The sequence below is a fragment of the Neofelis nebulosa genome, chromosome 15, assembly GCF_028018385.1.
Source record: "Neofelis nebulosa isolate mNeoNeb1 chromosome 15, mNeoNeb1.pri, whole genome shotgun sequence".
NCBI classification, from domain to species: Eukaryota; Metazoa; Chordata; class Mammalia; order Carnivora; family Felidae; genus Neofelis; species Neofelis nebulosa.
Genome location: NC_080796.1, coordinates 18410479 through 18426902, shown reverse-complemented (window position 1 = coordinate 18426902; position 16424 = coordinate 18410479). Strand labels below are relative to the sequence as shown.

At 39.6% G+C, this 16424-nt stretch overlaps 1 protein-coding gene across 3 annotated transcripts in view; it reads left to right on the top strand.

Moving 5' to 3' along the window:
• The window catches only part of NME7 (NME/NM23 family member 7), a 262956-nt gene that overhangs the window by 73063 nt on the left and 173469 nt on the right, over positions 1–16424 (top strand). For 2 of the 3 annotated variants that reach the window (XM_058700810.1, XM_058700811.1), the window contains exons 6-7: positions 2174–2381; positions 15588–15693. In XM_058700810.1, the coding sequence (XP_058556793.1) occupies positions 2174–2381; positions 15588–15693 (314 nt within the window). Of the gene's footprint in view, positions 1–2173; positions 2387–15587; positions 15694–16424 lie in introns of all 3 variants that reach the window. The other variant, XM_058700812.1, reaches the window with a different exon arrangement.

Genomic DNA, 16424 nt, shown 5'->3' with positions numbered 1-16424 from the left:
CCTTGTGCCGACGGCTCGGAGCCTGGAGCCTGCTTTGGATTCTGTGTCTCCTTCTCTCTCTGCCCCTTCCCCGCCCATGCTCGCTCTCTCTCTCTCTCTCTCTCTCTCTCTCTGTCAAAAATAAATAAACATTAAAAAAAAATTTAAGAATATACAGTTTTCTTGGAAACTATTATAGCTTTGCTTTATGTTTGTGGCATTATATTACAGCACCTGGTTTAATGTCTTATATGTAATTAGTATGCAGTAAATTTTATTAACTGGGTGAATTAACCAGTTTTCTGGTATTATGAAAGACACAACAAAAGATGTACCTGCATTAATCGGAAATAGTCTCATGAAGAAGTATTTTTTATGACCAGGCACACCTTTCTCTGCATTATTAACATGCCACACCCATTATAGGGTGTGGTTTTAGGTTATAGGCTTATTCACTATGTGTTTTGAGGAGTTCTGTAATAACGGGACATTAGATGATAAGTTTCTTGAGACCAGGGTATCATTGAATATTCTGATTTGTAGTTAAGTAATTGGAATGGATCAACATGGATTTGTTCCCCTGATTTGCGCTCCTTAAATCTAATTGTTTTTGGCTACTAAGTCCTAGAAGAATATGTATGAAGAGGTCATGGGGCCTTTGAAAGGACAGAGTGTATGAATACTTCTTCATACATACTATTTTTTAGAAATCCTTTCCAAAATGAATTGAAATGATTTAAAAAGGAAGGGAGTTAACTCATAACATGATTCATGAGGGAAGGAAGCATGTAAAAGAGTCAAGAGTTAATCGGTACAAAAGTGTTTGTCACACCATGTGCTTTTCTTCTAGAGGGTTCTGGCCTCTCTCATAGTTTAGAAGAGAGAGAAACAGGCACTTGCTTTAAAATGTATTCTGTCCCATGGGGCGCCTGGGTGGCGCAGTCGGTTAAGCGTCCGACTTCAGCCAGGTCACGATCTCGCGGTCCGTGAGTTCGAGCCCCGCGTCAGGCTCTGGGCTGATGGCTCGGAGCCTGGAGCCTGTTTCGGATTCTGTGTCTCCCTCTCTCTCTGCCCCTCCCCCGTTCATGCTCTGTCTCTCTCTGTCCCAAAAATAAATAAAAAAAAAAACACGTTGAAAAAAAAAAATTAAAAAAAAAAAAATAAATAAAATGTATTCTGTCCCTGCCCCAAACAGAGGGAGGAATGGTGTCACTTATTTCCATGTTAAACCTGCCATTGCTGCCTCATCCACGTACAGGAGCGGAGAAGGGAAATGAGATACTGTTTTTATGGGTTGGGGTGCTGTGACTCAGTGCTGGAGTTTTCATCAAGAACCCATGTGTACTCTTTAAAACTTAAGATGGGAATATCCCAGAGTAGCTTTTTTTTTTTTTTAATTTTTTTTCAACGTTTTTTATTTATTTTTTGGGACAGAGAGAGACAGAGCATGAACGGGGGAGCGGCAGAGAGAGAGAGGGAGACACAGAATCGGAAACTGGCTCCAGGCTCCGAGACATCAGCCCAGAGCCTGACGCGGGGCTCGAACTCACGGACCGCGAGATCGTGACCTGGCTGAAGTCGGACGCTCAACCGACTGCGCCACCCAGGCGCCCCCCAGAGTAGCTTTTATAGTCAGAAGGGGGATATTTTTTCAAGGCCTCTTGATTTCGTTTTCCTTATCACTAGCCCAACTCCGTGTTTATTGACTGCAAGTTTACTGTCATTCTTTGAATCCTTATCCACACAAAAGTAAATGAATTCTTACCGGAAATATGTTAGAAGACGTCACTCTCATCACTTTCTATATTACAAATATGATTGGACTGCGGTGGCAAACCACGTGAAAATAGGGAAATCCTTCTGTACCTTTCAGAGCAATGGGAAAAGCATAGGTAGGCATTTCAAGTCAACGAAGTAGTCTTAATGAAGCGCAACGTTGGCTTTTTTTTTTTTTTTTCTTTGCTGACAGTAAATGATTGGACACCAGTAGCGATGTGTAGTGGCTCAGGCTACTGGAGGACACTCAATTATGAAAATTTTATCTTGCCTATGTAGAATTCACTGTATCCGATAGTTCTGAGATCATCATATCCATGTGTGTATTGAAATACTCCAACTGTAATGTATTCTTGTGAGTTGAGATACACAGGTTGATGGAAAGATGAAGCAAATCAGACTTTTACCTGTTTTATAGCGAGCTGATCCAGTTTATTACGAGTGGTCCTATTATTGCCATGGAGATTTTAAGAGACGATGCTATATGTGAATGGAAAAGACTGCTCGGACCTGCGAACTCTGGTCTGGCACGTACGGATGCTCCTGGAAGCCTGAGAGCCCTCTTTGGAATCGATGGCATAAGAAATGCAGCTCATGGCCCTGACTCTTTTGCTTCTGCTGCCAGAGTAAGGTGTTTGAAAAAAATTTTAGTTCCGTTTTTATTTTGTTAAATGTGTTAGGTCAGAGTAAAGCATTTCTGTCACTGCTGACTTAGGGTAGATTTATACAGGTGACCTAGCAGTAGAGAAAGTCTTTGACCTGTTGCCTAGAATTAAACAGCATTTCAATAATATGTCTCTTTTGTGAACTGGTAACTTGGTCATGGTCAAGACAAGTTTTCTCCAATTAAAACACCTGTCATCCCGGTTTTTGTCCCAAAACCATTTAAATTATTCAGGTTTATAAATGTTTGAATAATTGAATTCACACAAGACCAGTTTATGGATAGTAAATACTCAGAAAGAAAGCATTATTTAATATATTTTTTCCTGACTCATACTTCACACTATTTTCAAGCTTAACATCCTTTTCTTTACCTATATATAGCTAGTGTTTATGAAAAAGTTTTTATGCTTCTTACAATTACTCCTTATTTTAAATCCATATAAATAAGGTATTATACGAGGTTTATGCTGATGTTGATTTAATGACGTTGCATGTTTATTCTTAGCATCATGAGAAGTTTCTAACTAATTTAAGATGGTTTTCAGTCTGGTCATGCTTTCATTAAAATATTAGACAATTTTAAAATAATTGAATTTTTCTTTTTTTTTTTTTTTTTACAGCTCTGTCAACAGATCCTTTCAGTTTTCCCTTCAAATTAGACTTTGAATTTGATTGTTGTGGTCTAGGTCACTGTTATATTTTGTCTGGACTACTGCGTAAGCCTCCTAATTCCCCCTTCCTCTTCTCTGACACTCAGTTTATGAAAATTCTACCTTGCCCACGTAAAATTAACCAGGCTAAGAGAGATCTTTTCAAACCAGATTAACAATTCAACTATTGAAGACTCTTTAGTGAATTTTTTTTAAATCTCTTTTACAATAGAATCTCAAGTCCCTATTGTAGGCTCCAAAGCTCTACCTGATCTGATTTCCATCTGTCTCCCCAGCTTTATCTCCAGCCTCTCCGTTATTCACTGTGTCCCAGGTACACTGACCATCTTGCTATTCCTTGAATAGCGAATTTCTGCCTGGCTTGTTCAATCAACAGTAAAGAGGACAGGGTAGTTGAATGGGAGTGAGGGAAGGAGGGGCTGATGAGGGCACAGAAATAATCAGGGGAGATATCACACGGTAATATTTCTGACGTTTTCTCTGAGGAAAGCTGGGACCTATTGCAGTGTTCCAAGCGGAGGGCTGACATGATTGAATCGGCCTTTGAAAGGGCTATACTGGCCCTGAGAATAGTCTGTAGACGACAGGAATGGCATCAGGGAGCCCAGTTAACAGGCTGTTGCAGTAATCCAGGGAGATGATGGCTTGGACCAGGGTGGTGGCAATGAGAGGAGTATGGAGATGTATTTTAAAATACATTTTAATCAGTGGAGGTCAACTGAACAAGATTTCCTTCCAGACTAAATGTAGAGTCGGAGAAAAACTGATATCAAGGATTACTCCATAGCTCCTGGCATGAACAACTGGAAGGCCACGGTTTACGTAAACTGAAATCAGGAAAGCCGTGGCTAGAGTCAGTAGGGATGGAAACTCAGGAGTTAACATTTTGGACATTGCAAGCTTAATCTGCATGCTAGTCATCAAAGTGGAGAGATGTTGGGCAAAAAATTTAGTTATATGAGTTTGGGGAGGGAGGTCTGGACTAGTACATATGGGGTCATTGGCATCTAAATGGTATTTAAAGCCTTGAGAATGGCTGAGATTACTCAGGAGAGAGTGTATTGGGTTATATGAGTTGGGGAGGGAGGTCTGGACTAGTAAATATGGGGTCATTGGCATCTAAATGGTATTTAAAGCCTTGAGAATGGCTGAGATTACTCAGGAGAGAGTGTATTGGGTTATATGAGTTGGGGAGGGAGGTCTGCACTAGTAAATATGGGGTCATTGGCATCTAAATGGTATTTAAAGCCTTGAGAATGGCTGAGATTACTCAGGAGAGAGTACAGATAGAGAAGAAAAGAGAACAAAGATGGAGCCTTTATGTTCTTAGTAAAAGGCTGAAGAGGAGGAAGCAGCAAAGGAGCCGTCAGTGAGGGAGAAGGAAAAACCTCAGAGATGATTGTGTCCTGGAGGCCGGGTGAGGCAAATATTCAAAGGGGAGAGAATGATCAGTGGGGTCAAATGAAGCAGACCTATCAAGAAAGAAGGGCCCTGAAGTTGACCACTGGATTTTGCAATGGAGAGTTCATTGGTGAAGTTTGTAAGAGAGCAATAGAGTCAAAGTCCTGCCGGAAGGGATTTAAAAGAAAATTGGAGGACGGGAATATAGACAACTTTTTTTAGGAGTGTTGTTGGATGTTGAGCAAAGAAATGAGGTGGTAGCTGTGAGAAAAGCAGCATCTTTTTTCTCGCTCTCTTTTTTTTTTTTTAAGATGAGAAGAATTACAGATGTGAAAAATTGAGGATGTAGAAAAAAGAGTGAGACTTACTGGCACAATGTCCTTGATTAGGTGAGAGGGAATGGGGTGCAGGAGTAGTTGTCTGTAGCAACAGGTGCGAAGGCGGACTGGGGGGGGAAATGCTGATTCTTACTCCCTTAGTTAAGACAATAGGAAGCAAGGTCAAAAACAGCTAAAAGTGAGGATGAGGGAGACGGTGTTTATTGGTTTGAAGAGAGAGAAGATGTGAAGTGATCATCAGAAAGACTAGGAACAGGAAGCAATTAGGGAAATATGGTTGTGGTGCTGAGTAAGTGGCCCACCTGATGTTCATGGTTCTGAATTCTGAGTGTGGTTGTTCTCCGTCCTTGTTCAGCCGCATGGGTGTAGGTGCAGAGTAGGTGGAGCGTTGACTTCAACCATGGCTGTAGTTTTGTGAAGCGAACTCAATAGGAAGGTCTCGGTAGTCAGTGGAGTGTGCAAGAGAGTGATTATAGTCTTTGACCTTTGATCTTAGGAGTAGACAATCACTCTAAATGTAGTCTTCCTTTCTGGAGTTACATTACCAATCAGATCTTTCAAGATATTACATAAGTGATAGGAATAAATAGTTAATGAAATAAATGGAAGCTGGAACTGAAAGTCACTGACCATGCTCATTGATATTTGCTTCCTCTTTCCCTCCCTTATTATCTTACCCCGTCCATTTCCATCAGTTTATTTAATAAATTTAAGCTCAGGTATGCTTGTCAGATTTTAGACAATTTAGGCTCTATATGTATCGATATATTAGATGATTCCATCAGTGAGCACCGTAAGGGGAGCGATTTTCATGTTTCGATCGGTAGAACCTGCATGGCACATAACAAATGGTGAATGAATTCTGGTGTTGGCCACTAAAATTCCCTGGTTACTTCCCATTAGCGAACAATATACTTTTTAAGTTTTTGTATTAAATGCCTTGATATAAATAAAATGGGAAGAAGTGGGAAAATGTGAGCATATAATTTTGATCTTTTTCTCAAGGTATTTTACCTTACAAATATTCTTTGCCTTTTATGAAAATACCATGAATCTTGACTGTGAGTCCAACTACACCATGTTTCAGTGTTATGATTTATAAGAAATGCGTATTTGGTCGTGCAGATGACCAAAGTATGTTTTTCATATATATTTGATGTTTGTCCAGTTTCTGGGTCACAGCTCCGCCAAATCCTTGCAATTTCCTGAGTGTTGGGGGTGATAAAGGTGTCCTTCGTTATGTTAATGAAATTACTTTTGGAAAGCATCTGAGGATAGAGGCTGGTTGCCAGGGGGACCAACAGTGTGTTTAGAGGGTTAGAACTTTCAGTCTTTATCTCACGACCCCTGGGAAGGGGAGAGGGGCTAAGAGGCAGGTTGGGGGGGGGAGGGTGAAATAGCTGATAGGGATTAAGTAGTGCAGTTACGATGAGCACCTGGGTATTGCGTGGAAGTGTTGAATCCCGATATTGTACACCTGAAACTAACACTACCACACTGTATGTTAACTAACTAGAATTTGAATAAAAACTTAAGGAATCGCCAATGGTCAGTGATTTCATCAGCCATGCCTGTGTAATGAAGCCTCGTAAAAACCTTTGGAGGTTTGGAGATCTTTGGGGTTGGTGAACAAGTGGAGATTGGGAGAATGGTGTGCTCTTTCCCCATACCTTGCCCCGTGTATCTCTTCTTCTGGCTGTGGATGCGTAGCCTTTATCGTATCCTTTCATCAGCTGGTAAACTTAAGTATTTCCCACAATTCTGTGAGCCTCTCTAGCAAATTAATTGAACCGAAGGTAGAGGTCGTTGGAACTTTGTGTCTATAGACAGGCAGGCAGTCAGAAGCATAGGTTGCCTGGGGTTGGTAACCGGCATCTGAAGTGAGGGCAGCCTTGTAGGACTGAACCTTTGATTTGTTGAAACCGATGTTGTCTCTGGGTAGATAGTGCCAGAAGGGAGTTGATTTCTTGGACACCCTGCTGGGAGAATTGCTTTGGTGTTCTGTGTGGGAGAACACTCCCACACTGCAGTTGGGTCTGGAGCCCCTAAAAGACATATTTTTATTCGGTAGTTAATATAGGTTGTGCATTTATTTAATACTATTGATGCTGAAAATAAGTGGATTCAGAAGCGCAAGGGAGGCTTTATACTTTAATATGATAAAGCTGGTCTTTTTTTTTTTTTAATGTTTATTTATTTTTGAGGGAGAGACAGAGCATGAGCAGGGGAGAGGCAGAGAGAGAGGGAGACACAGAATCCGAAACAGGCTCAAGGCTCTGAACTGTCAGCACAGAGCCCGACGTGGGGCTTGAACTCATGAGCCGTGAGATCATGACCTGAGCCCAAGTCGGACGCTCAGCCAATTGAGCCCCCCAGGTGCCTCTGCTAGTCTTGTCTTAAGTACATGTTTGTTTCTATGGCTGCACATACATAATGTGCCTATCTTCAAATACAGTTTGCAGAACGACTGTTTTCTTCTTTTTATAGTGGAGAAGCTTCTGCAGAGTTAGCTACCGTAATCATTCCTCCTGAAGAAATGTCTTAAACATGTTTGTTTCTATTTTGTACACTTAAATTTTTTAGCTCTTTCTGACATTCGTCCCTGAAATACCCCCCATCGTCATGAACCCTGGAGGACACACCTTTTCTTGACTCTTGTCTTGGGAGAAGTGAGTATTGTGGACATCGTGTTAGCTAATTAGCTATGAGAGAGAAATCTGGCTGCAACACACAGCACACGTGAGGAAGCAAGGACAGGACATGTGAATTAAAAACTGAAAAACCTCACACGAGCATCCCCAAATAATCTCTCCTTGATCTTAAGTTCCTGTTAGTTACGATTTAATCCTTTGTTCTTCCTTATCCAGATTTCACCAAAGCTTAGACTACAGTCACAATTTTCTCTACTCACTGAGAGCAACCACTGCAATGTGGCTTCGTCTTTTCACTCCACCAAAATCTTTTTGGATAAAATAATCAATGTGCTCTTACTTACAAAATTCAAGGAAAAATTTTTATTTCTTTTGTATCTGTCTGCAACATTGAAGTTTGAACACTTTCTCCTTTTTGAAATTCTCTACCCTATTTCGATTTTGTGATGTCTCACTGCCCTTGTTTCTTTAGGGCTCTCAGGTCATTATCCATGTCTTATTAATTGGCTGTTCTTCCTTCACCTGTCCTTTAAAGTGATGATGTTAATCAGGCTCCATTCTCTCACCTACTAATGTCTTGCTCTGTTTCTCAGTCTTGGTCCATAAAATAAGGGAATAGTTGTACCTACATTATAGTGTTCTTCTGAGGATTAAATAAAATGATTTAACTGTTTAGCATAGTACCTAAAACGTAGCGTTTAATGGAGATTATCTGTTATTAACACTCCACTTTCATGGTGCTTCTCAAATCTCTACCTATTAGTTGTACGCGTATAATATCAATATATAAAAATCAGCAGTGTTCTTGATATACCTGAAATAACCAGTTAGAAAATGTAAACTTAAAAGAGAGTTCCTTCATAGTGTAAAAAAAAGTATATGATGCTCAAGATAAACCTAACAAAAGATGTGAGAGATCTTTATGGAGAAAACCATAAATTTTATTGTAGGCCAATAACAAAAGACTTAAATAAATGAAGATCTACACCACGTTCATGCATGTGAAGATTCAGTATCCTAATGATAAAAAGTCTTTCCGAATTTATCTATAAGTTCAGTGCATTTCCAGTCAAAATTGAGGCAGAGTTTTTCCTGACGCTTAATGAAATTCTTGCGTGGAAGAGCCAGAAGCGCCAAGGAAGTCTGGAAGGGTAAGAAGAAATGGTGGTGATAAGATGACTTCTTTCTGCAAGAGGAAGCCTTTTATAAAGCTTTGGTAGGAAAAGCAGTGTGATATCGGTATGGGAGTAGACAAGTGGGTCAGTGTAACAGCCCAGGGTACTCAAGAAATGACCCATAAGTAATGAGATCTTGGTGGCGTTATGAATCATTGGGCAAGAGATAGATGGATAGTCAATAAATTGTACAAGATGATTTTATGTGGACAACTCAGTTTCTTAATTCTATGTGTAGGGTTCTCCGTAGTCTTTCAGATTCATACTCAAATAATGCATCCCAAACTGAACTGATTAATTTTAACTCACCAAACTATTCCTTTTGTATTCTGCATACCATTAACAAAGGAACTTGAGGGGCGCCTGGGTGGCTCAGTCGTTTGAGCGTCCGACTTCGGCTCAGGTCTATGATCTCTCGGTCCGTGAGTTCGAGCCCCGCGTCGGGCTCCGTGCTGGCAGCTCGGAGCCGGGAGCCTGCTTCGGATTCTGTGTCTCCCTCTCTCTGCCCCTTCCCCGCTCATGCTCTTTCTGTCAAAAATAAAAAACCAAAAAAACAAAAACAAAAACAAAAAACAAAGGAACTTGAGAGCCAGTAAATATTCTTCTGCCTCCTTTATCCCCTACATCCAATGAATAAAAAGTTGTGTAGATTTATCTTCTAAACATTTTCTTCAGTTCTCTCCTTTTCCTTCATTCCTACTTTCACTGTGTAACCTGGGTTGCTATAATAGCTCTGGCTCAGACTTTTCTCCCACAAATACCTCTTCCACATAGGTTTCAGAGCAAGCTCTCTAAAAATATTGATCTGTCCATGTCATGAATCTGCTAAAAATGTTCCAGAGTGATGCATTATCCCCCAAATCAAGTTAAAGCTCCTTAACGTGTTTTATGAAAATGATCTGAATGCTAGCCTCTTCTCCAGTCTCACATCCTGCCTCTCCTTCTTTAGACTGTGGTGTTCTTGCTCTATTGCCTTTACTCTTTCTGCCCCTCTGCCTTGGAATGCCCTATCTCCCTTTGTCCAGGTAATTTTTTTTGGCCCTTTAACTCTGCTCAGAGTTCTTTATATATTACAGATACAGATTTTTTACCCAGGTGTATGATGTACAAATACCTTCTCACAGTGTGTTGTTTGTATTTTTATTCTCTTCAACAGTGTCCTTGGATGAGTAGAAGGTTTTAGTTTTGATGAGGTCCAACGTATCAATTTGTTCTTTGATGTGTTGTGGGTTTTGTGTCACGCCTAAGAAATTGTCACCTCATTCAGGGTCACAGAACTTTTCCCTTTTGTTTTCTTCTAGCGATTTTATAGTTTTTGGTTTTATATTTAGCTACATGATCCATTTTGAGTTAATTTTTATATATGGCATAGGATCTGACCAAAATTTGTTGACTTGTGTATAGATGTCTGATTGTTCCAGCATCATTAGATAAAATCACAATTTTTCCTCCACTCAGTTACCTTTATACCTTTGTCATATTTGTTGACTGTGTATCTGAGAGTGTATTTCTGGATTCTTAACTTTGCTCTATTGATCTTTTTGTCTTTTTTCAATGTGAATTTTGAACTTATTAAGAAAACAAACATCCCATTTAGAAATGGACAAAAATTTTGAATAGGCATTTACTTCACCAAAGAAGATACATGAATGGTATGTAAGCGCACATTAAAAGTACACGACGTCAATAGACATTATGGAAATATTAATTAAAACCACAATGAGCCAACACTACACAGCTTTCAGAATGGCTAAGGTTTAAAAGAACGGACCATATCAAGTGACAAGGATGAGGAGAAACTTAGGAACTATCATACACTGCTGATGGATGAGAATTTAAAACGGTACAATCACTTTGGGGAATAGTTTGGCCGGCACTCAACTAAAAACTTAAACATGCAGCTACCCTGTGATCCAACCATTCCACTCAAGTATTTTCCCAAGACAAATGAAAACAAATATCAATACAAAGACTTGCGCATAACAACTTTGTTCATAACCACCTTATTTGTGATATCCCACACCTAGAAATAACCCAAATGTCCAAGAGATGAGTGGATAAAGAAACCATGATATTAACACATGGAATACTATTAGGCCATAAAAAAGAATGAAGTATCAATATACGCTACATTGCATGAATCTCAACATAATTTTGCTGAGTGAAGGAAGCGGGACTAAAGAGCACAGACTATATAATTATATTTAAGTAAACTTATTAAAAATTAAACTGATTCCTAACGATGGAAAACAGATCATTGGTTACAGGGCCAACTTGTTAATGGTAAGGGAGGTAATGGTAAAGGTAATGGTTAATGGTGGGGGAGGCAGGGAGAGGCAGAAGAAAGGGATTGCCCAGAGGAAGGAGGGATGACTGATAATGCTTATTATCTTGATTGTGGTGATGTTTTCTCAGGAATAAACAGGTCAAAGCTTATCAAATTGTATCCTTTAAATATACTCAGTTGGAAGTATGTTCATTATACCTCAACAAAACTTAGAAACCAGTGGCAACAACTCTGCTCAACTGTTATCAATTTCCTGGTTCTATGTGAGGTACCCTTCATACCTACTATATACCTCTATTTCTTACCATCTTTGAAAAGTATTTGTGGTTATGTTTATCCTCTCAGTAGACTGTGAATTCCTTGAGGATGTCCAATTCATCGTCATACCTCCAGGATCTAGGTCACTGGTGTTCAAAAATGTTTTGGAATTCAAAACTAACAGAGACCTTATGTGCAACTCACTACGTTGCAGGCATCATTCCACATGCTTTTATATCTGATTTAATTCTCACAGTCTCCCGTGTAGTCACTTATGTCATCCCAATTTACCAGGAACTGAAACTTGGTGAATTTAAGCACCTTGGCCTCCTGACAACATGAGCCCGAGTACCTCTGTCTCCAGAGCCCCATGTTTAACCAACTATGGATACCAAAAATAGTGGCCTACCTTGTTTTAAACATTACCGTCTTTTAGAGTACGTTAGTGATGGAAACACTTTCAGAGAATTTGGCAAGTGGAGAGAAGAAAATTTAGCATCAGTAATCCTGCCACTGGTGTTTACAGTTTGTTTATGGCATATTCCTTCCAGCTTGTTCCGTTGATCATTTATATAATTTACATAGGAACACCATGTACCTGATTTTAACTTGATTATTTTTTTCACTTAATATGATATTTTTCATGTTAACAGATTATTGTCACAGGAGTACATTTTAATGGCTACAGAATATTTTGTTGTATGAATATAACATGATTTATTTAAACATCCCCTTACTTTTGGACATTTTGTTAGGTTCTCTCTTTTTTTTTTTTATTTGTAAATAAGGCTGCATTGATCACGTGACTTCATATTTCATTTCTTAAAGGTTTGGATTTTCTGAGAACAGATTTCTTATTTGGTATGAGGGTATGTAGAGAGCACGTTCAGTGTTTTCATGTTTAGTCTGAGGCATTTACAAAAATGATATTTAAAATTACTATGTAAAAGTTTTGGAGAAATTTTTAACTAACAACCATTTAGTGATGCTTTTATTATGGTAATAAAGATAAGAATGTAGATTAGTCAGATGTTTTAGTGAGATTACCGGTGGGATTTTAGGTGAAATTTATGAAACAGTGCTACTGTTTTGTTACAATTTGTTAAGTAAGATATAGTAAAAAAAAAAAAAAAAAAAAAAAAAAAAAAATTGAAGACTCCATCAGTCTTCATTTTAGTTTTTGATAAAGTTACTTATCTGTATCCTTCCCTGCTAGGTAGTTTAGGAACATATAAAGGGCTAAGAGTAATAGCAGGAACCCTTGGAAGGAGAGGAGCTTTATGTAAAGTGTTTAAGCAGCTCAGATCACAAAGGGATGCGAACATTTTTTTGTGCGACTATCACATTTGTTGTGTAAACTCTCTAAATCAGTTGCCATAACGATGACCTAGTAGAAGTGCTCTTGCAAATGTCCGTTTAGATTAATCCTTGGGACAGATAGGACAACCTGTGCAGGGAGAAAGAGCAAGCAAAGGCAGAAAGAATTAACTCACTTTCGCCCAGAAGGTAGATTTAAGTAAAACCTTCGTATTCCTTGCCTGAAATACACATTTATTCAGCATATGTAAATGAGTGCTTGGAAAGCTGGCATTTTCAGTTTTAAAAATTGAGGAAGAGAAGAGGAAAGTCGAGACAAAAATAACTGGCCCAATAATTGGTTCAGCTAGAGGTGGAACAATTTAGCACAGCTTCTTTACTTTTGAAGGACAGGTGATGGAAAAGGCTCAGGGCTTTGCAACCAGCGCGACCTGGGTCTGAATACCGGCTTTGCCCCTTGCTAACCCGCAAGGGCTTGTTAGTCAAGGCTTTCTTATGTGTGCAGCGTGGGGAGAGAGATCTTATTTCCTAGCACATGCAGAATGTATTAGTTTCTGAATTTCAGTCGTTTCATAACATTGAGAAGCTGCTAGTGCAAAATGAGGTCCCAGCCTACTTGGAGCTTGCATCTGATGGTGAAGGGGATGCCAGATAATAAATAGACGTAAAACAAGTCAGGTGGTAAGTGCTCCGAAGAAAATAAAGCGGGGGAAGGGATAGAAAAAGCCCAGGGTGGAGGAAGGATTGTGCGTTGAGTGGAAGTGAGGAATGCTGTGAAATATATTGATATATAAATATAAATGTGTGTCAGGAAGTCCTCACCGTCTCTGGTTTGAGCAGGGATCAGAAGGAAGTGAGGGAGGAGCCATGCAGATATCAGAGAGAAAGAGTGTTCCGGGAGGAAGGGAAGAGTACAAGCAAAGTTTCTGAGGTGGGAACTTGTTTGCTGTGTTTAGTCAAACCTCGAGGGGGTGAGGCCAGTGGTGCCCGGACGGAAATCTAAATGTTTTTGTGGAAACAGATGATTAGCTCAAGGTACAGCTAGGGGCCTAGGGGCCAGATCCTGAAAGGCCTTGTAGACGTCTAGAACTTTAAAATTCATTCCGAATGAGATAAAAGGCTACTGGAGAGTTGTGTGCCGAGGAGCAGCATGTGTTTTACAGGTTTTCATGCTGCCTGCAGTGTTAAGAATAGATCAAGCCAGGTGGGTGTAGGTGTGCTGGGGGGCAAGTTGGAATGGGGAGAGCAGTTAGGAGGCTAGAGCAGTTGTCAGAGGGAGAATTGGTGATAGACATGGACCGGGGTGACCGATATGGAAGCGGTTGGATTCTGGCTGGACACATTATAAAGGCTTTCCTGAGCGATTGGGTGGATGGCTAAGGAAAGGAGAGAAATCAGGGATCACTCGAAGTTTTTTTTCTTTGGCCTGTGCAGTTGGAAGGTTGGGAAAACAGGGTGGGAGTGAACAGATTTTATGGGAGACGGTGGAAATCAGGACATTTTAAATGTGCATCCTCTATAAGTGGTAGTGGCTGAGATATGGGTGTGGAATTTAGGGAGGAGGTTGGACTGGAGGCAGAAACGTGGGAGCCATCAGAATACAGATGGCATTTAAAGACATGGGACTCGAGCTCATCAAGAGAGTGACCGTAGGTAGAAGATGGACCCTGGAGCTCTCCAACACGGAGGGGTCAGCCGCATGGGCAAAAACCATCAGAGGAGACTGAGACGGAGTGGCCAGTGAGGTAGGAAGACAGTCAATGAATGGAAGCATTGCAGGATATGGAGTGAGATCACCTGTGTCAGATCCCGCTCGGCCCAGCGAGGCGAGGGCTGAGAAGTAACCAGAGTACTTGGCAACGCAGAGGTCACATCGAGCAGTTTGGGGATGAAACCTAAGTGACTGTCACCTTAAGAGAGAATGGAGGTGAAAAGTAAACACAGAGAATAAAGACCCCCCCCTCCCCCCCTTTTGAGGAGTTTTGTTGCAAAGGAAGCACAGAAACGGGAACTCTAGAGGAGGCCTTTCCTTTCCAGTTTAAACAAGTCCACATCTTCTTTGTGGCTTTCAAAATGTACACAGTACATTGTACTGTGGCTTTCAAAATGTGTAGTACATTAACACTTCCTGTGATCTTGCAATCTTTAAATTCGTTGATAAATGAGTATTTACTTTGAGGCATTTGTTTTAGGTGCTGAAAGACCTACAAAGCCATGCAGATTAGTTACTTGCTGCAGATCTAAAACTTGTGAAGGGCAGTTGCCCAAATAGCCACAGTTTTGACTGGGGACGTCACAGAAGGCCTCCTGGAGTCGGTGATATTTGAAGTGGCCCTTTACACGTTGGTAGAGTCCTTTGGAGCTTGGGACAGAGGGACTTATGGGGAATGCTGGAAATAACAGTAGGAAAAGCTTCAGGCGGAAGGCATTTATCTGAATAATTAAAAGAATTAATTAGTGTGACTGTGTTTGTGGCTGGTTCAGATTGCTGAGTTGTCATCTAAGGGAACCATGGACAAAGCAGATACCATAGCCTGAATCTGGTTATAAAATAAAGCTTATATGATTTAATTGTATGCTAGAATTCTAGTAAGTTCATTAGTTTAAGCTAATTAGTTAAAGCTAATTTCGCAGTTCTGATTTTTAGATACTAATCTGTTTCTACAAAGAATTCCTAGTTTTTAATTTCACAAATTTTAATAAAAAGTTTAAAATCGGACCTGTGTCTATGAACTAATGCTTTGAGGAAAATAAGAACTTTATATTCATTACTTCCAATATTCAAAGTATGTTAAGATGTTATTAGTTTTAATCCTAAGGCAGAATGCTACACGTCCTCATTACTTTAATTGTACTTTTTTTTTTAGATGATCTTTTGATTCCAAGACTTAAAACGGGGTTCGGTTCGTCAGTCTTTGTAAAAGTCATTTTTAGAAAATTTGAAGCAAAGAGTTTTCATTATGAAACTTTAAAAGTAATCCTGTCGTTTTTTTCCCCTCTCACATTAATATCCTAGGAGTCCAAGATAAGAGATTACATATGCCAAAGTTATTTCTTTTTGTCTTTAGGAAACGGAGTTATTTTTTCCTTCGAGTGGAGTTTGTGGACCCGCAAACACCGCTAAATTTACCAATTGCACCTGTTGCATCATTAAGCCCCATGCTATCAGTGAAGGTAAGTGCTATGTTAAATACAGTGTATCCAAGTACATTTTCTTAATAGGAGCTTATTTTCTTAGTTCATTTTTTGATGTATTTCACAGCAGAAATGAAAGTATCATTTTAGCATTTTTTTTCTTTGAAGCCACATGAATAAAGGTAACACGAGTGAAAAATCTGTCTCCACTTATATTTATCTGCATATGTGTACCTTTTTTAAAAAGGCGTTCCTTGAGGTGCTGATCGTGACCATGCTTATCCTGTTTAAGATCTTGATTCCTTGACTTTAAATCCGCCTCCTCCCACCACATAACCGATTTACTTAATTCACTGAAATAGGTCTTAAAACAATGTCTGCAGTATGCCCTGAGAAAGCTGGAGAAACTTCCTTCGGTTCTTAGTATATGAAACAAAGTTCTGTGAATACAGAAATACATATTTGTACATATACATACATATACACATGTGCACATGTGCAGAGATAGGTAGATACATATATATGGCTATATACTGAGAGTGTAAGCTTTTTTCTTTATTTTTCTTCTTCTGTTTTATTCCGTTGTGTGCATTTTTGTGAACTATTCCCAATTCTTTTGGAAATGAGATGGATAGAATTGAAAAGATTGCCCTTAAAAAAAGTAGAATATTCTGAATAATAAACATAGGTGAATGGGTTTTTTTAGTTGTTGTTGTTTTTTTTCCCCAAGTATCAAAGCAATTCGGGTATACAGTAGAAAATTTGGAAAT